Source organism: Symphalangus syndactylus, chromosome 16, assembly GCF_028878055.3.
Source record: "Symphalangus syndactylus isolate Jambi chromosome 16, NHGRI_mSymSyn1-v2.1_pri, whole genome shotgun sequence".
NCBI classification, from domain to species: domain Eukaryota; kingdom Metazoa; phylum Chordata; class Mammalia; order Primates; family Hylobatidae; genus Symphalangus; species Symphalangus syndactylus.
The window spans coordinates 43,024,579-43,044,945 of record NC_072438.2 but is presented as its reverse complement, the minus strand read 5'-3'; the positions used below and the strand labels follow the sequence as shown (position 1 = coordinate 43,044,945).

Here is a 20,367-nt window from a genome sequence, read left to right as displayed (position 1 = left end):
AAAAAAAATGTGTTTTAGAGAAACTGAGAACACTACCTTTTCAGATAGAAAAACAGGATATATGGATTTTTGTTTTCTAAAGTAAGAACAACAGATTTCACTGGCATACAAGTTACTAGTAACTGATGTACACACGGTACGTTAAGTCAATGATTAACGTCTTTTTAAATCATGTGTCAATTTCTGGAACTAGCTATAGGGAAAGTAATTAGGTTAGCATCTTTACTGTTCAATCTACCAAAAACTTTTCATGAAGTGCTGACACATTCTTATTCTCTGTTCCCCTTCCTCCAATCTATTTTTAGTTACTTGGTTTGGGGATAATTATTGAATTTGTTTATATAAAACAAAAGGGGCATCTCACATTAAAACAAATTAAATCTTCCCTAATCGCTTAGAATTCAACTGTAGAAAATGGAAGGATGAATTCACTGGATGTCCTTTTTATTTCTCGAAACCCAGAAGTAGTGAATTATAAATACAAAATAATTTTATGAAGACCTCAAAAAGATTAATTATTCCTATGTATTATCTGTATGTTATGGTCTATAAATGCTCATATGCCACGAAAATTCTATAGACTGTGGACTTCTTTGCACACATGGTTGCCACTATGGTGGAGTGGGTGAAAAGATGGCCCTGGAATCATATATGAGCTATCTAGTAATGCATTTGAAATTTAATCTCCCTGCATCTCCATGTGTTCAGCTGAAATATGGGCATAATAACAGTATCTTTCATTAAAGGTTATTTTGAAGATTATATAAGGTAAGGAAAAAAAGTGAATTACATTCTCCCCTCTTAAATCCACTCAATGATGACTTTCTATTGTCCTTTTGATAAAATCTCCACCCCTGAACATGGCCTCTAAGGCCCTACATGACGTAGCTACCGGTACATCCAACTTCATCTTGTCTACTCTATTCACTATCTAGCTGAAAGCTTTTTCTCTTTTTCAGTTCCTCCAAAGTTCCTGCTTTTTGCTGCCTCCGAGGTTTCACAAATTCTCCTCTTTGCCTAGAACACATCTCCGCCCTCCTCCTCACAGCACACATAGCTCCCTCCCACCCAGCCTTCACATCTCAGTTTAAATGTCACTTGCTTTAAAAGGACTTTTCAGATTTACCAATCAAAAATCATCCCTTCTCCCTATTTTCCTGTAGCATAGAATGTTGTTAATATTTACCACAAATGTTTGTGGTACCTGGTTTGAAATGAGTGGACAGACAAGAATCCGGCAGAAGAGTAATTCAATACTTCTTTTATTAATTTTAGGCATGTCAGGCTCTGGAAGCTATGGTTAGATCCAAACTTCCCATAGGTCTTATAGCTTGGAAGAGCAACACAGAATTCTGGCTTTCTGAGGGCAGCCCACACACAAAAAAAAGAGGAGATGAAGGAGAAGGGATCATCGGGCCAGTGCCTCCTTCCAAACACACCAAAAAATAAATTACTGACCTATCACAGGCTGAAGGTGCGGAGTGGAATGCAGACAAGGCAAAAAAGGTTAGGAGGGTTAGAAACTCCCTCCATCTGAACTAAAGACTGAAAAGGCATTTCCTCCATCTCAACTAAAATTTATGAACTTGACCATATGCACTGTTTTTGAGGTTAGAGACAAATACAACCATATTAATATGATTTAAACATAATTATACATGGAAATGTATACACGTGGAAATATGTATGTATGCATGCCTAGGTATCCTATGGAGTCTATGTAATATAGATTTATATATGTATACTATATAGTATGTGATATGTAATATTTGTGTGTATTCATAATACATGTATATGCCATATACACACATATACATACATACACATTTGTGTGATTATTTGGGTAATATTTGCTCTGCAATCATACTGTAAGCTCTAAAATGAGAGTGAAGTAAATCTACTTTGCTTACCACTATATCTTTGTGGTTCATCACAAAATATCTATAAAAATTAGTTGAATAACAACTGTAAGGCGTTTGACATGTAATTTGACTTATCTTAAGAACTCAGTAGATGGTACCTATTATGATTGTACTGCTTCTGCTTGTGCCGATAAAATAGTCTTAACGTGTTGGGTATTAAATTTTGATCTGGACTGTATATTTGTAAGACTTCCATTTCAGAAATTCATAAGCTTGCCTCAAAGGTTGCTCATACTGTTTGTCCTTAATGGATTATAATTTCAGGTAACATCTCCTAGTTGCAACCTCCACAGCGCTGGAGTCATAACCCCAAGGAGAAACAGGGTGAGGAGAGACTATAGCAAACTAAACAGTGTATGTCCTGCCCAAAAATGGCAGCCAGTTTTCCAATCCATTTTTTTTTTTTTTTTTTTGAGATGGAGTCTCACTCTATTGCCCAGGCTGGAGTGCAACAGCACAATCTTGCTCACTGCAAGCCTCGGACTGCCCCCTGGCTTCAAGTGATTCTCCTGCCTCAGCCTCCCAAGTAGCTGGGATTACAGGCATGCATCACCATACCCAGCTAATCTGTATTTTTAGTAGAGATGGGGTTTCACCATGTTGGTCAGGCTGTTCTCGAACTCCTGACCTCAAGTGATCCACCAGCCTTGGCCTCCCAAAGTGCTGAGATTACAGGCATGAGCCACCCCACCCAGCCTCCAATCCATTTAGACTTGCTTTGGCAAGTGTGAATGCAGTACTATCAGGCCGTCTGATTTTTTTTTCAAGAGAAGCTAAAATTCCTATTTTAAAATAAAAATATACATTTTGAAAACTAAAAAAATTCTGTGGTCTGAATCATACTGTGAACTTTTTGCTTTCATGCTACTCACAGGCAGTTAGTTTGTGACCTCTGCTTTTAGAACAGTTGTCTTGTGGTCTGAGGTTTTATTAATACTTTTAGTGTATTTCACTTACCTTTTACATTGATATTATTCTGTGCTTTTCAAATAAGTTTTAACAGCTGAATTTCAGTGCTTTATAAGAAATCTATTTATAGCTGTTGCTTTTGCATTTCTACCTATTTTTTGCTTCTCCAAATCCCTCTTCCATTTTTTTCTTGATGTCAGAAGAGCTTTTAAAGCTAATTATCTATTTTAAGTATAGCATTTTTCACAAAAAGGAAAAAATGGAACTACACAGTATTTTCAAGCCACAGCACAAATAAATCCATTTTTTTTCATGTGTTTAGTAAACTCAACTACAGATATACATGATAAGAACTGACACATTAAAGTGGAAGCAATGAATTTATATACAGTGAATGTATTCTGTCTATAAATCCATTGGGCAAAAGTTAGGTTTTCTTTCGTTTTTCTTAGTAATAATTTTTCTTTTCTTTTTCTTTACAATTCAACTTTTCCTTCAGACTCAAGTGGTATATACGCAGGTTTGTTACTTGACTCTGAGGCTTGGGGTGTGAATGATTCCATCACCAAGTGGTTAGCATACTACCCAATAGGTCGTTTTGTAGCCCTTACCCCCCTACTCCTTTCTCCCCATCTAGAAGTCTCCAGTGACTACTGCTGTCATCTTTATGACCACAGGTACCCAATGCTTAGCTTCCACTTGTGAAAACATGCAATATTTGGTTTTCTGTTTCTGAGTTAATTCATTTAGGGTAACGGCCCCTATCTGTATCCGTGTTGCTGCAAAAGACATCATTTTGTTCTTTTTTATTGCTGAGTAGTATTCTATGTTGTATATGTACCACATTTTCTTTATCCATCCACCCTTGATGGGCATCTAAGTTGATTCCACGTCTGTGCTATTGTGAATAGTAATGAGATGAATATATGAGCACGTGCATCTTTTTGGTAGAATGATTTATTTTCCTTTGAGTATATACCCTTTAAAGGGATTGGTGGTTTGAATGGCAGTTCAACTTAGTTCTTTGAGAAATTTCCAAACTCCTCTTCACAGTGGCTGAACAAATTTACACTCCCACCAACAGTGTATAACCATTCCCTTTTCTCTGCAGCCTCACCAACATCATTTATTTTTTGACATTTTAATAATAATAGCCACTCAGACTGGTGTGAGGTGGTGTCTTATGGTTTTCATTTACATTTCTGGTTTTCATTTGTATTTCATTTTTGATAATTAGTGATGTTGAGCATTTTTTTCATATTTTTGTTGGCCACTTGTATGTCTCGATTTGAGAAATGTCTACTCATGTCCTTTGCCCACTTTTTAATGGTGTTATTTGTTTCTTGCTTCTTGAATTGCTTAAGTTCTTTATAGATTCTGGATATGAGACCTTTGTCAGATGCATAATTTGCAAATATTTTCTCCTATGCCATGATTTTTCTTAGGAAACATTTTTTCCACAGAAAAATAAAACTAGATTTTTATGTTAGCAGTGGCAGAAACTACTGGATGTCAACAAATTTAAAATGAAAATTTAAAATTCAATATTAAAATAATTACTTAGAATTTGTATACGCTGTGTATCTACAAAAACGTTCTTTGAGATTTTTTTAGACATAGATTTTTATCAAATATCACACAAAATCACACTGCTCTGTTTCCTTGTCTTTCTGCAGAAACCCAGTGCAATTTTTTGAAGATATTTTGAATCATGAACTCAACATATGCAGTACTATCAATGCAAGTAACTCAAATGAAGTGATGACAATATAAAACACTTATGATCAAGTTCAGGAGTGTGTAGGCAGTGACAATTATGTTGTGACTGCCACCTGGCCAACAGTAATTCATTTTAAGATGAATTCCTTTTTCAGAAGAAGTGTAAAAATATGCATATTAGTATTAATGAAATACTCTCATCTATAGTGCTTAAATGAGTTTCTGAAATATTAATTTTATAGGAAAACTTTTTACTTTTCTTTAAACTTTAAAATGATTTTTAAAATCTTATGTTTAAAAATAAATTATTTCCACAATACCATCAATTTTTGGTCAATGATTGAATTGACTGAATATTTTTCACTGTTCCTTTGTCTAGGGTAACCTGCAGTGCCATCCACTAAACTGCTCTCTTGCTTTGAGAAAGAATGAATAAAACTTTCAAAGTAACTCATAGTTTGTAACAAAGAACTGAAAGCAGTCAACATAATGAATATAAACATTTCAAACTTGATAAAAACAAAAATTTACCTAAAGCTCTAGGTTGGGTACTTCAAGGAATACAAATAGTAATAAAAATATTCCAGGCCGGGCATAGTGGCTCACGCCTGTAATCCTAACACTTTGGGAGGTCGAGGCAGGAAAATCACTTGAGGTCAGGCTTGGCTTACGTGGTGAAACCCCATCTCTACTAAAAATACAAAAACTGGCTGGGCGTGGTGGCAGGCACCTGTAATCCCAACTACTGGGGAGGCTGAGGCAGGAGAATCACTTGAACCCGGGAGGCAGAGGTTGCAGTGAGCTGAGAACACACCATTATACTCTAGCCTGGACGACAAGAGTGAAACTGTCTCAAAAAATAAAATAAAATAAAATAATAAAAATAAATAAATAAGTATTCCAAGTATTCATAATGCAAGACTGACTGACAAGAGTACTCAATAGAGATTAAAAAAAAAAAAAAAAGGGCAGTAGGAGAATCAGGAGAGAGTATTATAAATTCCTGAATATAAGGTACATCATTTCTCCCAAATAAATAATGCCTCAGAACAAAAGGTCCTTATTATCAAAATGTTAAAAAGCCTTCTCTGAGGCATCACAGCATAATACTTAATGCATGTACTTTGAATTCACATTATCTCAATGCCTTATTACCTTACTTACTGCTCGTGAGTTCTTGGATAACCTTTCAGTTTCATCATTGGCTAAAAGGGAGATACTGATATTACTTACCTCCTAGCCCTGTTGAGAGAATTTACAAAGCTAATAATGTGTCACAATGCCTGGTACAAAAATATATGTGTCATAATTTATTTATTATTTCTATTATTTCCTCCCATTATTGTACATTAATCTGAATGGCAAACTACTAAACTCCTGAGGTTGAAGACGTGTCTGCACGCCTATGTTTACTGCAGCACAGGTCACAATATCTAAGATATGGAATCAACTTATGTCTATCAGTGAATCAATGGATAAAAAAATGTGGCATATATACGTAACAGAATACTATTCAGCCTTAAAAAAGAGGAAAATCATATCATTTGTGGCAATGTAAATGAACCTAGTGGCAATTATGTTAAGTGAAATAAATAAGGCACAGAAAGACAAATATTGTGTTATCTCATTTACACATGTAATCTAAAAAAGCTGAATTTATAGGAGAGTGGAATGGTACTTATCCGGCTGGGAAAGGGGGGAGTTGGGGGTGATACTGGCGAAAGGATACAAAATTTCAGTTAGAAGAAGTAAGTTCAAGAGATCTAGCATACAATATGGTGATTAAAGTTAACAACAATGTATTGTATTCTTTTTTTTTTTTTTTTTTTTTTTTTTTTTTGAGACGGAGTCTTGCTCTGTCGCCCAGGCTGGAGTGCAGTGGCGCAATCTCGGCTCACTGCAAGCTCCGCCTCCCGGGTTCACGCCATTCTCCTGCCTCAGCCTCTCCGAGTAGCTGGGACTACAGGCGCCCGCCACTACGCCCGGCTAATTTTTTTTTGTATTTTTAGTAGAGACGGGGTTTCACCGTGGTCTCGATCTCCTGACCTCGTGATCCGCCCGCCTGGGCCTCCCAAAGTGCAACAATGTATTGTATTCTTAAAAATCCCTGAGAAAGTAGATTTTACGTGTTCTTACCACAAAAAAATAAGAATGCAAGGTAGAGCATATGTTAACTATCTAGTTTTAGCCATTCTACAATGTAAACATATTCAAAACATGTTGTCCATGATAAATATATACATTTTTGTCAATTAAAACTTTAAAAAAGAATTTACCTTTTTCCAGGCTAAAAAGAAAGCTTGTATCTAAAGCAGAAAATAAGCTACTGAACAAATAAATATAAGAGGACATGAAGAAAAATGTCTTAGCCAAAGTTCCCCCAGAAAATACAGCCTGAGACAAAAACCTACATGTGAATACTTTACTGGGGAGTGGATCCCAGGGAGCAGGGCTGAAGGATAGGGCTGAGATGGTATACAGAAAAGCAAGAAAAAAAATATATCATAAATATGCTTGTAGTGGCCAGGCTCGGTGGCTCATGCCTGTAATCCCAGCACTTTGGGAGGTCGAGGTGGGCGAATCACTTGAGGCCAGGGGTTTGAGACCAGCTTGGTCAACATGGAGAAACCCTGTCTCTACTAAAAACACAAAATTAGCCGGGCATGGCAGTGCATACCTGTAATCCCAGCTACTCAGGAGGCTGAGGCAGGAGAATCACTTGAATCTGGGAGGTGAAGGTTGCAGAGAGCCAAGATTGCACTACTACATTCCAGCCTGGGTGACAGAGTGACGAGACTACGTCTCAAAAAAAAAAAATAAAGAAAAAAGAAAAAAGAAAAAATTAGCCCATAGTGATGAAGTCATTGAATGCTAAAATTTGAAAATGCAAATTAAAATATTTCATAAAATATAAGTGGAAATAACAGTATATTTTACAATATAATTTTACTTCTATAGATATTCATCTAAATTGATGAATTAAATACGTAGACATTTGCTTATTTTATCTATATACCTAATTTTCATATTTGGCAAAAGCAATACTGGATTTTCTTTTAGGAAAAAAAAGGAAAGATTATTTTAAATTCTGTTGCGTAAATAATTCCGAGTATCGGAGATTTGGAAAGTCTTGAGAAGGAGGTAGGATTTGAATCAAATCTTGAAGAATAATTTGAGAAAATAAACTAAAACTAAATGCATTGAGGGGTTACTATTTTTTAGGTGCTGTAGATATATAATCATATTAAATTCTCATAGGTATTATTCTCAGTTTACATATGGGGAAACTGAGGCTCAGGTAAGTTAATGAATTTGCTCAAAAAAATGCCACAACCTATACTGGTTCCATCTTGAATGCAGCCTTTTCCAAGCCTTCTGCTTTCTCCAAGACACAATACAGTGCAGAACAGATCCTGGAGAAGACTGGGTTGGAATTCTCCCTCCCGTACAGTCCTAATTGTTTGATTTGTGTAAAGCATTCAATTTTCTGTCTCTTAAGTTTTCTTATCAAGGAGATAACATCTCTCCAAGGAACCGTTGAGATACTTAAATGAGCTCTTGCAAGTAAAATGCCTGGAATAGCAATTGGCACACAGTGCTCAATGGATATTAGCTATCATGTTGTAAGAAAAAGTAGGAGGAGGAAAAGGAGGGAGAGAGGAGAGAGTGAGGAGGAGGAGGAGAGGAGAAAGATTTTCACTCTCTCAAATTGTCTCCTCCACAAGTAGAGTGCATTCGGGAACAAGAGATCACAATAGTAAATACATAGATAGGCATAGACACATCTTTACCCGCTTTTTTACTAAAAATCTGGGGAAAACTTGCAGGAGCAGGTCATTGTGGAATCATTCCAGCCTAGATGAAAATTACTGGGAATACATGTTCCAATAGTCTTGAGAGTAAACAGATTTTCATACCTTTTTTTTTTTTTTTTTTTTTTTTTGAGATGGAGTTTCGGTCTCGTCGCCCAGGCTGGAGTCTGGAGTGCAATGGTGTGATCTCGGCTCACTGCAACCTCCACTTCCCAGGTTCAAGTGATTCTCCTGCCTCAGCCTCCTGAGTAGCTGCGATTACAGGCATGCACCACCATGCCCAGCTAATTTTTTTATATTTTTAGTAGAGATGGGGTTTCGCCATGTTGGCTAGGCTGGTCTCGAACTCCTGACCTCAGGTTATCTTCCCGCCTCTGCCTCCCAAAGTGCTGGGATTACAGGCGTGAGCCACTGCGCCTGGCCCATACCTTAATCCTTGTGTACGTTGCTCTCTGAATACCTCACTGTGAAGGTTGTGAAATAAAAAATTTACACCCTAAGAATATACCCTAAATGTGTTCAATGTATTCACTATTTACTACTTAACCTCTTTAAGTTTCAATTAAACCTATATTTATAAAATTGAAAAAAGAATTTTAACTCACACATGTTGTGTATACACAGCATATATGGTAGGTATTTGACTAGAGTCTGGTGACTATTGATCAATTAATGAAAGGTAGCTTTTGCCATATTTCCTCAGACATTTTTATTTTCCTCCATATATTAAGATTCATTAAACCAGAATACATCTTATAACTAATGTATACATTCAGTAAGTGAGCATTGTTCTTCTTTATTTCCCAGGGCTATTATGAAGTCATTGTACCTTGTAGCATTTACCTTTATTTCCCCTTAGAAAACACTAAATCTAGAGATTGCATTGTATTTGCTAACCACTGTATTTTCAAAATGCCAAACAGTGATTAATAATTTTGAAAGAATAAATGACTGAATAATAATCAAAGAACTAAGATATTTTTGCGAAGAGGGAGAAAGACAATTTCTCAGTTAGTTTATAAAATCTACCAAGCGAAGTAACTTGAGGACAAAGCAATGCTTGAACCTCCCACACATACAATAACTGACCTAATAATTTTTATCTATAACCCACCTTGTTTAGAAAAGGACCGAAGATGGCTTACAATGATAAAAATAGAGCCAGGCATGGTGGCTCACGCCTGTGATCTCAGCACTTCGGGAGGCCAAGGCAGGCGAATCACTTGAGGCCATGAGTTTCAGACCACCCTGGCCAACATGGTGAAACCCTGCCTCTACTAAAAACACGAAAATTAGCTAGGCGTGGTGGTGCATGCCTGGAATCCCAGCTACTTAGGAGGCTGAGGCGGGAGAATGGCTTGAATCCAGGAGGCGGAGGCTGCAGTGAGCTGAGATCGCGCCACCGCTCTCCACGCTCCAGCCTGGGCGACAGACACAGAGAGACTCAGTCGAAAACGAAAACAAAAACAAAAAAAGAGAGAGATTAAAAAAAAAAAATGAGAAGTATGTGAGAATTTGGAGAGGGAAAAGGGAAAAACAAACAAAGAAACACACAGACACCCCCAAAATGAAGCCAGAAAAGAACCACATAAATAAAATTCCTCCTATAAATGCTATAGGAATCCAAAGAAAAAGTTCTTGTTGTTTGGAAAATGTCAATAAAACTTTCCTGGTGGAAATGAGGTCGGCTATGAGGTATTACGTTCAAAAGGAACTGGATATTTGGTATCTCTAGTAAGACAGAGCGGCTTCAGAGTCTCCCCAGGGAAAGACGGTGCTTTTGGGCAGGTAGTTAGTGTGGGTGAAGGTGATGACTGAAGAATCCTAAGGGCCCAGGCTCCTGGGAAGCCTCTCTCTTTCCGCACTTCACCAGTTATCTCATTTTCATAATAAGGTCTGCACTTTCCTTAATTGCTTCACTTCCATCAACAGGAACAGGGGAAAGATAAATACATTTCACCTTTTAATGAAAAGAATTTCAGGTAGTCTGTGGGAGATGTTTATTTAAAAAAAAAAAAAAAGCTGGTAGGGGGCAGTGTCTCACGCCTGTAATCCCAGCACTTTGGGAGGCCGAGGCACGTGGATTACTTGAGGTCAGGAGTTTGAGACCAGCCTGGACAACAAGGCGAAACCCCCTCTATACCAAAAATACAAAAAAAAAAAAAAAAAAAAAAAAAAAAAAAAAAAAAAAAAAAAAAAAAACCTTGGCTGATGGTGCGCGCCTGTAATCTCAGCTACTTGGGAGGCTGATGTGGGAGGATAGCTTGGACCCAGAGGCGGAGGTGCAATGAGCCGAGATTGCCCCACTACACTCCAGCCTGGGTGACAAAGTGAGACCCTGTATCAAAAAAAAAGTACTTGGGCGAACTCACTTGCAAACAATTGGATTTTACCGACGCTTAGATATTTGGAGGTCCACAAGGGTTCTTTGGGATCCCCTATTTTCCTTCGCTGCCTCCTTTGTCAGAGTCCAACTCAAAGGGGAAATGCCCCTGTGGGATCTAACCGCCACAGGTGCAAGACGGAGCAAATTTACATAGAAGCAGCCTGGGGAAAACAGTGTCCTAGATGAGTCTTCAGTTTGGCAAACGCTGAGCTAACACTAAGTACTTGGAAGAGTAATACTAATAATCAGTCGTGGCGAGGTTCCGCCCATTTGACATTCAACCCCCCATGAGTGCGCACAGACTAACCCACTGGCCAGGAGGAGCCAACACAAGGTCCTGGGCATCTCCGTCCCGGGAAGGTGGGTAATGCCCTTGTCGCTCTGGGCTCCAGGGCGCGCCCCCGCAGCTTCCCCAGCGGGGTCTGACGCCTCCGGGCCGAGGTGCGCCAGGTGGCGAGGGTGCCAGGCGCGGCCAAGTCGCGGCGGTCTGAATCAGTCACCCAACTATGCTGTGGAACCAGGGCGGCCGGCTGGGCCGCCCCCGCCGTTGAGCTCCGGCTTCCCCCGCGCGGGTCGCCTGCTCCCCGCCCCCGCGGGCAGAGAGGAAGCGGCGGCCGAGGAGAGGCGCGGGAGCACCTGAGCAAGGCGCGGGCGCCGGTTCGGCGTTTCCGGAGCTGAGCGCGGGTCCGCGGCCCGCGCTCCCCGCCTCCAGGTGCGGCGGCCGCGACACGCCGGCCCCACTAACAGCGCCGCCCGCGCGGCCGCCGCCAGGCAGCAGAGGCGGCTGCGGACAGCCAGCGGGGACCGGGAAGGAGGAGGCCTGGCGCCTCGGGCAGAGGGGCGAGGACCGAGCGCCCAAGGCTAGGAGAGACGCCGGCGCTGGGCTTCCCAGCTCCGCCTCACCTCGCTTTTCGAACTCCGCGACCGGCGCGCGAGGCGAGTACCCGGGGCCTCGGGAGGGCTGGGCCGGGATGGCCCACGCCGGGGTGGGAGGACCCTGTCTGGAGGGGCTGGGGCTTTTCGACACTTCACCGGGTAAATTTCCTCAGCGCAAAGTGCTCGGCTCTGGTGTCCGCCCCTTGGATTTCGCTCCCGCGTGTGGGCGTCTGAAAGGAAACCAGAAGCCGGTAAGTGATCCAAGAACTCCACTTCTGGGATTTGACCTGGGAGGGTGACGATCCGGATAGACAGCTAGACACTCCCTTCATTCCTTTCTCCCACCTCCAAATAAGAAGAAGCTGTAGTGAGTTTCAGGCACCAAGTTATTTACTCGGTAGAGATCATGACTTTGCCCGGGTGTCTGTGCTGCCCCGCACCCTGCTTGTTAACCACGTTAAGACGACTGGCCTGTTAATTAACTTTAATTACGATCATTTGGCCTCCACCTGCCTGAACCCGATACCTTGCACGGGAACCTGTATGATGTGAGTTTACCAGATTGATCTTTCTTGTTTACTTTTGGAGACAGTTCTCTTGGGAGAAGTGGTGTCCATCCTATTTAATAAAGTAAGTTTTATTGTATCTAATTCTGGCTTGTTTTCTTAAACACTTCTCCCACCTTGATGTGATCTTGAGTTATTTAGATTTGGGGAAAGGGTTCGTGGAATTATATAGCCTTTGATAATTAGAGGAAAATACAAGAAAATAAGCTAGTTTGTGTGAAATAATGACATCTTAGGCTGTTGTAAGTAGATATCCTGATAGCAAATTCTTTTTTTTTTCTTTCTTTCTTTTTTTTTTTTTTTTGCAAGCTTGTCCTTGAAGTAGGCTGCTCAGTAGAATACAGCCTTCGGTTTAAAAAAAATCAAGAAGTGTATTGAAAATAAGCTATTTTTAAAAGTACATTTAATAGGATGTCATTGTTATTACCCATAATAGTATTGTACTTACAAGCTCAGTATTGATTTCTCTGCACTTAAGCACTCTACACCCCCACGGGCTCATGGGACTTTGCCCATAAGTAATTGGAAGATAAAAAGGAAGCTAACTTTTTTTTAAGGAAAAAGAAATACCTTTAAACTCTTTTTTTTTTTTTAACTCTTATTTATGACTTCCATACACTTACAGGAGAAATATTGAGAGAAAATACTCATGACATTCTTTGTCCAACAACGTTTAAAGAAGAAAAAAAAGTGGGTCATGGAACTAGGCTAGGGTTAAGTGCAAATATCTTCCTGGCTTCTTTCCAAACATATTTAACACATACACATTTAAGGTGGTTCCTAACACGAGGAGTGTTTTATATAGATTTGTCAGTACTCAAAGATTTATTTGAATTAAAATGTACCTAGAGGGTAAGTGAGAGAGCTTGTTAAAACTTATTTATATGGATGTGCTTGTGTTTGTATTTTTTCCTTCGTCTGTAAACCTGTCAGATTTTATGTGGCTTGTCTGTAAAAGGAGAAGCTGATGGTACATTTAAAAACAAATTCTTGTTTTTCTAATATCACTGCAAGCTCCTTGCAGTGTAAGGCTCATGGATATGCAATAATACTTATCAGATCCAACTATTCTTGGATACTGTGGATAGGTATAGAACTCAGATTATAATGAATTACAGTTTTCTTAAGAACTTTTACATTAACACATTGAAACTATGAAGTTTTTAAAGTCTACTTAGGATTCTGGCTTATAGACTTCATGATAGAAGGTTTTTTTTTTTTGTTGTTTTGTTTTGTTATTTTCTAACCCACCTCCTTGCAACTGTGAGAAAGTTTGGTGAAAGTGACTATAAAAATGCTAAGTATAAATAATAGTCATTGCTTTAATAGTTTTCTTTTAGCACACATTTCCACCTGCCCTCATTTATTTATTGACACATTTCTTGGATACAATCTTTGCACGTGCTACATTGTAAGAATTTTGGGAATTCTTGAAATATTAATTAGGTAGAGAACTTCTTAATAATTTGGGAAATATGTCTTAGCTTTGACCACATACGGTGGATGTGAGATTAGAGGCTATGAGACGCTGTCTTGATCTTTTCTGCAAAGTTCTGGACCTTGTAATTTATCATTTTAGTTATTACTTCTAAGTATTGGCCAGATTAAATATGTAATGGTAGTTAAACCATTTTGCTCACTTGTTTCTTCTTTAAATGAAACAGTACTCAATGGTGTTCTCCTCACGTGATCCTTTCTAGTTAGAAAGTTGTCCTGTGAAATTTTGTTTCAGTTTCTGTTCAGCGCAAGCTTACTTATTTACCCATGCTGCAGAGAAAACAAAGGAGGCCTGATTTGGGTTGAAGTAGTGGTTTAGGTGGCAGATTTGAGATTTTTTAGAGTTCCTGAGAACTCATGAAGGATGATGGGGCCACTTCTCTATGTATTTAAAACAATACTAAAATATAAAACCATGTGGAAATTAAGGTCATAAAATTGAATTTTTCTCACCATTACAATTTAAGTGCTTTTTTGGAGTATATCAAATTCTTTGCAAAAAGTTGTTTTTTTGTGGTGTCTTTGGTGTTCTTTATTGGCACTTACTGAGTAATAATGAACTGATTGTTCATATACATGCCATTTACCTTTTCTTATAGTCATGTCTAATCTACCCTTTTAGATTGTAAACTCTTGGAGGGAAGACTGTATCTTCACTTTCTTTGTAGCCTTTAGCACTGTTGTCAAATGAGATAGTAGATTCTGCTATCTTGAATTCCAAATATCCCCCTCTCTTATCTTGGAGCGAGTAGTGTTGCTTAATATATATTGAATGAATACATTTTAAAAAATGGTCCAGTAAGGTAGGAGAAGTTTTCTGAAATGCCCTCTTTTTATATGAAAAAGAAACTTTGACAATTGCTAAACCAATAGGAATAAACCCTCAAACTCAGTTGGAAAAGAGGTCAGAGTACTATTTATAAATGCAAAGAGAGGAAACACAGTAGGCTATTCTGAAACATCTGGTTGTTTGTCTAAAAATATGACTTACATTCAGAGAAATAGTGGAGTATACATTTATACAAAAGTTTTAAAATTCTGCTTTTGTGGAAACTCTAGAAGAATAAATTATTCTCTGATATCCCAAGAATTATGGCTTCACCTTAGGGATCTCTCTCCATTAGAATTTTTAAAAATTCTTAAATCTTAGTGAATTAACTTAAAATCTGGATGGACAGCTTGGAAGACAAAAGACTTACAGAGGCTAAGGAAATTATCAAGCATTTAACTATTGCAATATTATCCAGAACACCTAAACCTAGGTATCTCCTATGCTACTAATATGTTCTTTTACTAAGTAAAGGAATTTGTACTTGTGGCCTTCACTGGATGGAAATTGATATTAAGTTTTAGTTTTTTTTTATTGTGTTTTTCAGATTGTACTATAAGTAAAATAATCAAAACATAGCTTAGACAATCCTTACTCCTTGATCAAAGCTATGAAATGATTTTGCCCAGAGCCTACCTATTTTCAGCTAAATTTTCCATTATTCTCCATCCAGAAGACACTAATTAAATGCTTGTTGCTTACCAGGCACTGTTCTAAGATTTTAATGCATATGCGCTCATTTCATCCTCAAAATATCCCCGTGAGGTAGGCACTATTATTTTCCCTGCTTACAAATGACAACAATGAGGCTCAGGAAAAGTGAGGAATTCTCCCAAGGCCACACAGGTAGCACATGGCAGAGCTGGAATCCCTGGTAAATCACTGTGCTTTGTGTCCCAGGTGTTAAGTCTTCAGGTGGAATTGTCATTCTTACAACTCTAACTACATGTATATATTACTACATTAATAAAACTATGTTAACTGCTGCGTTAGGTGCATTGTGGGTTTATTAGAAGAATGATTTACAGTGATAATTTAAAGGAATGTAATATTACTATGCAGACCGAAGAATTCCATTCAAACCAAGTGCGATATAGTGGTATGAATGTGATTAAAGGCAGTATTGTATACAATGGGTGAATTAATATTAGCCAACATTTATGCTGCAGTTGTAACTCACGTCAGGTATTCTTATATATCTTAAATATTTTACTTGTTTAATTCTAATAGAAATACTATATGATATGAGGTATATTACCCTCATTTTATAAATGAGAAAAACAAGCTTCAGGGAAGTTAAATAACTTAAGTTACATAGTTAAAAAGTGGGGAAGCCTGGACTGGAATTCGGGCATTGTGCTATCTATACTACTGCCTGGGTGGAACTAATAAGGATTGAGGAGGGATGGGATAGGCAGGGAAGCCTCATGAATGTGGTGTTACCGTACTTGTAAGACTTGAATTGGCTCCCAACGGAGAGAAAAAAAGTCCAGGTGTGTACAGGGAGTTCCATTTGAATAAGAGCTGAGAGACTGGCCCAAATCTTCTAGTCTGTCTTCTGATCTCTTTTTTTACTGGGTAAAAAGAACATATACTATAAAATTTACCATCTTATCATTTTAAAGTATATAGTTCAGTAACGCTAAGTATATTTACACTGCTGTGAAACAGATCTCCAGACCATTTCTGGTTGGTAGAACTGAAACTCTATGCTTGTTAAACAGCTCCTTACCTCTCTTCTCCTCTCAGTTAACCATGGTTCTACTTTCTCTGAATTTGACTACAGTAGATACCTTATGTAAGTGAAATCATGTATTTGTCTGTTTTATAACTGTTTTTTCACTTAGCATAATGACCCTCAAGGTTCGTCTGTATTTGAGCATGTGACAGTATTTATTCCTTTTTAAGGCTTCTTAGTATTTCATTTTGTGTATATACCACACTTTATTTATCCATTCATCCATTCATAGATATCTGGGTTGCTTCCACTCCTTATCTACTTTTGCACCACATTTGAAGTTAAACCTTTAAGATCATAGTCAGGTATCTTTTTTGTATTAATACTTTCTCCTCCTCTTCTTCTTCTTTTTTTTTTTTTTCTGAGACAGCGTCTTGCTCTGTCCCTGCAGTGGCGTGATATTGGCTCACTGCAACCTCCGCCCCCTGGGTTCAAGCGATTCTCATGTCTCAGCCTCCTAAGTACCTGGGATTACAGGTGTGTGCCACCATACCCAGCTCATTTTTGTGTTTTTAGTAGAGATGGGATTTTACCATGTTGGCCAGGCTGGTCTCAAACTCCTGACCTCAGGTGATCCACCCACCTTGGCCTCCCAAAGTGAGCTGGGATTACAGGCGTGAGTCACCATGCCTGGCCTTAATACTTTATTTTCTCGTCAAGCAGATTTGTTTTTGTTTTTGTTTTTTTACCATAACCATTGACTTCACGTGGGCAGTGAATACTTATTTTGGTCATATTTGATTATTTGATTTTGGCTTCATATTGTTGCATTATATCAATTGTACTATAGTCCTGTGTTAGCTGTCTTTCTGCAGTGATAGATACAAAATAAATTTTAATAGACTAAATTCTACATTACCATTGCTTTATATAGGAATTACAAAGATGTTCTCCCTTAATTTGTCATTGGCTCTCAACTCTCAGGCAATTAAATGTAAATGAATGTAGGCTTCCAGGTTTAGCCACGTACATGGACACATATCAAACTTAAATGGTGTATAAAACCTGAATTTGCAAGATATGGTATATTTAAACAGCATTTCCCTAGTGTGAATATGCGCACTTATGAACAGCTAGACAAAGGAGAGGGAGATTATTAAGTCTTTGCTACCTCTTTACTATTAAATCAATTTTATATCTACTATGAGGCATTGCAGTTTATAGCACAGGTTGTGGAGTCTGACTTGTAGAAACACTTAAGTTAGTGTTTCCACTGTTTATCTATTGCCTGATATTCAGCATGGGATTTTCCTCTCCTGCAGCTGTGAGGAGTAAATGAGATCCTACACAAATGGTTTGCAAACACTCCACAACTATTGGTTATTATTATTAGCAATGTAATCTCTGAGGGAGAATGAAAGAAGATGGATGTGTTTTGGTGGGTGGGAAAGGAGTAGTGGTTGAGGTAGAGAACAGGGGGCAGAGGAGGTCAGAGCCTGTGAGTGACCGCAATTTAAAGAGATGACCACATTGAGGGAACTGGGCTTCCTGTAAGGGGTTTCATGGGGCTGATGTTGCCACACACTAAGGTAAGTGAATGGATGGCGGAGGAGAGAGATGCCAAATGACCAGTTTTATACTTTTTCTAGGGGCTGGGCACTCAGACTAGATAAATAAGTTAGCAGGCCTGGCCTTCATCCTTTTGCAGTCTGCTCTATACTGTGGGATGGAAGAATATAATCATAAGCATATTTTCTCTGAAACACTTCCTCTTTTACATGGTTCTGGGAAAGAGTCAAGTTGAACATGTCTTTATCTATACTTGGAGTGAATATCTTGATATTAGTTTGCTTGATGTGCAAATAACACGGTACCTATTTCTGTATTTTGTACCAAAGCAAAGGTGGTGTATTAGTCCATTTGTATTGCTATAAAGGAATACCTGAAACTGGGTATTTTATAAAGAAAACGGATTTATTTGGCTCACAGTTCTGCAGGCTGTACAAGCATGGAACTGGCATCCGCTCAGCTTCTGGTGAGGCCTCAGGAAGCTTACAATCATCGTGGAAGGCAAAGGGGAAGCTAGCATTATCAGATGCCAGGAAGGAGCAAGAGATGGAGGAGGTGCCAGGCTCTCTTGAACAAGCAGGTCTTGCATGAACTCATAGAGAACTCACTCATTACCACAAGGACCACATAAACCATTCATCAGGGATCCACCCCCATGACTTCCCACTGGGAAGTCCCCTCCTGCTAGACCTACCTCCAACATCAGAGGTCACATTTCCACATGAAATTTGGAGGGGACAAAACATCCAAACCATATCAGGTGGACTTCTAGAAGACCTGTACCCTCAGCTAATTAGTTCAGCATGTTGTCCATATGGAGACGTCCAGTTTTCCAAGGAATTAGTGATTTCTCCACAATAAGTTTATTAGCAAATAACAATTTGTTATTTGATTTTGGCTTCATATTGTTGCCTTATATCAGCTGTACTGTAGTCCTGCATGAGCTGTCTTTCCACAATGATAGATGCAACAATAAATTTTGATAAACTAAATTCTATATTACCACTGCTTTATATGGCAATTACGAAGATGTTCTCCCTTAATTTGTCATTGCCTCTTAACTCTTGGGCAGTTAAATGTAAAGGTATGTAGACTTCTAGGTTTAGCCATGTACATGGACGCACATCAAACTGAAGTGGTGTATTGCAGGGACACTTGAAGGCAGGGACACTTTTCTCTTTTATCATCTATAGTGTTGGGTACCATATTGGGAACTGATCAATTATAGAGAGTTGAAGGAATAAAAATCATCCTTGAATTTTTTACCTTGGTACTATCGCAGAATGTCATAGTCACTTTCTCTGTCTACTGGTGTCACTTAGTCATTTGTTGGTCATTAAGACCAGCAAAAGCATTTTCTCATATATCTCTGAATCTAATCAAGGGATATAGTTCCAATCCATTGGAAACCACTGTTCTGGAATACAGCCAGCTCTCATTGTTATTGGAATTTGTAAGACTTATATCGATAATGTTGAAAAGTTTCATGATTCATTTAGCAGCCTAATTTGTAAATCTATATTTTTAAGCTTTTTTTCTTAGTTGTGTGATCCTCTGACTACTGTTAAGCCCATTTTCTCACAAAGTTTCTAACTTTGCTAAGAACATGTTTCTGATTTTTCAGTGGTATGCTCTTTTTGTTTTAATGGATTGATCATATGACTGATTCGATTGTACTGTGCTGTTTTCCATCCTGTAACGTATAGTTAGGCAAAGGTGATTCTAGAAGTTGTCTCAATGACATCATGGTTTAATGAAGTAACCCATGGTTTTCAGTTGTTTGCTTTCTTTGTTCAACTTGGGGATTGATGACAAAGCTCCACTGATAATAGGTGATGGGGAGGGAGTTTGGGAGGGGCTTACTATAGTGGCCTTCCTTATTTGAGACATTAGGAGGGGGAAGCTTGTCCAACCCATTAATTCTTTTTTTGAGACAGGGTCTGGCTCTGTTGCCCAGACTGGAGTTCAGTGACGCAATCTCAGCTCACTGAAACCTCCTCTTCCTGAGCTCAAGCCATCCTCCTACCTCAGCCTTCTGAGTAGCTGGGACTACAGGTGTGCACCACCACACCCGGCTGATGTTTGTATATTTTGGTTAGAGACAGGGTTTCACCATGTCACCCAGGCTGTTCTGGAAATCCTGGGCTCAAGCAATCCACCCACCTCTGCCTCCCAAAGTGCTGCAATTACAAGCATGAGCCACCTCACCCAGCCTGGCCCAACCCATGAGTTTTTAAAAGTCCCACAGATGGTTTAGAATGTTTCTAACTGATACCTACTGCCCCACCGCTCACACTCACTCCTGATTTGAGGACCTCTGTTAATGGTTAGATGAATTGGAGAAATCTGTGCTTGAAATCAATCTGCTCCATACTAGCTTGGTTACTTAAATAGACAACATTTTAAAACAATGTGCACCTTCCACTTCTCATCTCAAAGCAAGGAAGAAGTTATTCAGCAAACATTTATTGAGCTGAGCAGTGAACAGTAGACAAGATCCCTGCCCTCTCCGAGCAGTCAACAGATATCAGCAGTAGTAGATGCCGTGGAGACAGATAAAGCAAGGATAAGGGATAATGAGTCACAAGACATGCTTGTATAGCA

At 38.9% G+C, this 20,367-nt stretch overlaps 2 protein-coding genes across 5 annotated transcripts in view; one reads left to right on the top strand and one right to left on the bottom strand.

Annotated features, from left to right (window-relative positions):
* Positions 1 to 4,556: 4,556 nt before the first annotated feature.
* On the bottom strand, positions 4,557 to 15,444 carry LOC134732735 (uncharacterized). Its single transcript, XM_063619471.1, has 4 exons — positions 15,309 to 15,444; positions 11,652 to 11,854; positions 11,056 to 11,488; positions 4,557 to 4,696 (listed from the first exon to the last, which is right to left on the bottom strand). Exons 1-4 carry the CDS (start codon positions 15,442 to 15,444, stop codon positions 4,581 to 4,583), a joined length of 888 nt encoding a protein of 295 aa, XP_063475541.1. The 3' UTR covers positions 4,557 to 4,580.
* ARAP2 (ArfGAP with RhoGAP domain, ankyrin repeat and PH domain 2) overlaps positions 11,889 to 20,367 on the top strand; it is a 175,142-nt gene continuing 166,663 nt past the window's right edge. For 2 of the 4 annotated variants that reach the window (XM_063619468.1, XM_055246550.2), the window contains exon 1: positions 11,889 to 12,172. The gene's annotated coding sequence lies outside the window, so the exon portion shown is untranslated. The other 2 variants (XM_063619467.1, XM_055246547.2) reach the window with 2 other exon arrangements.

Bases quoted from the DNA above. Each gene is read 5' to 3' on its own strand.
- LOC134732735 (XM_063619471.1), bottom strand. From the start codon at position 15,444: ATGACAATTCCACCTGAAGACTTAACACCTGGGACACAAAGCACAGTG. The intron at 11,855-15,308 runs GTAAGCAGGGAA...GTTTCCTTTCAG, and splicing joins GAGCCTCATTGTTGTCATTT to ACGCCCACACGCGGGAGCGA. The intron at 4,697-11,055 runs GTTAGTCTGTGC...CTTCTGAAAAAG, and splicing joins TGGCTCCTCCTGGCCAGTGG to GAATTCATCTTAAAATGAAT.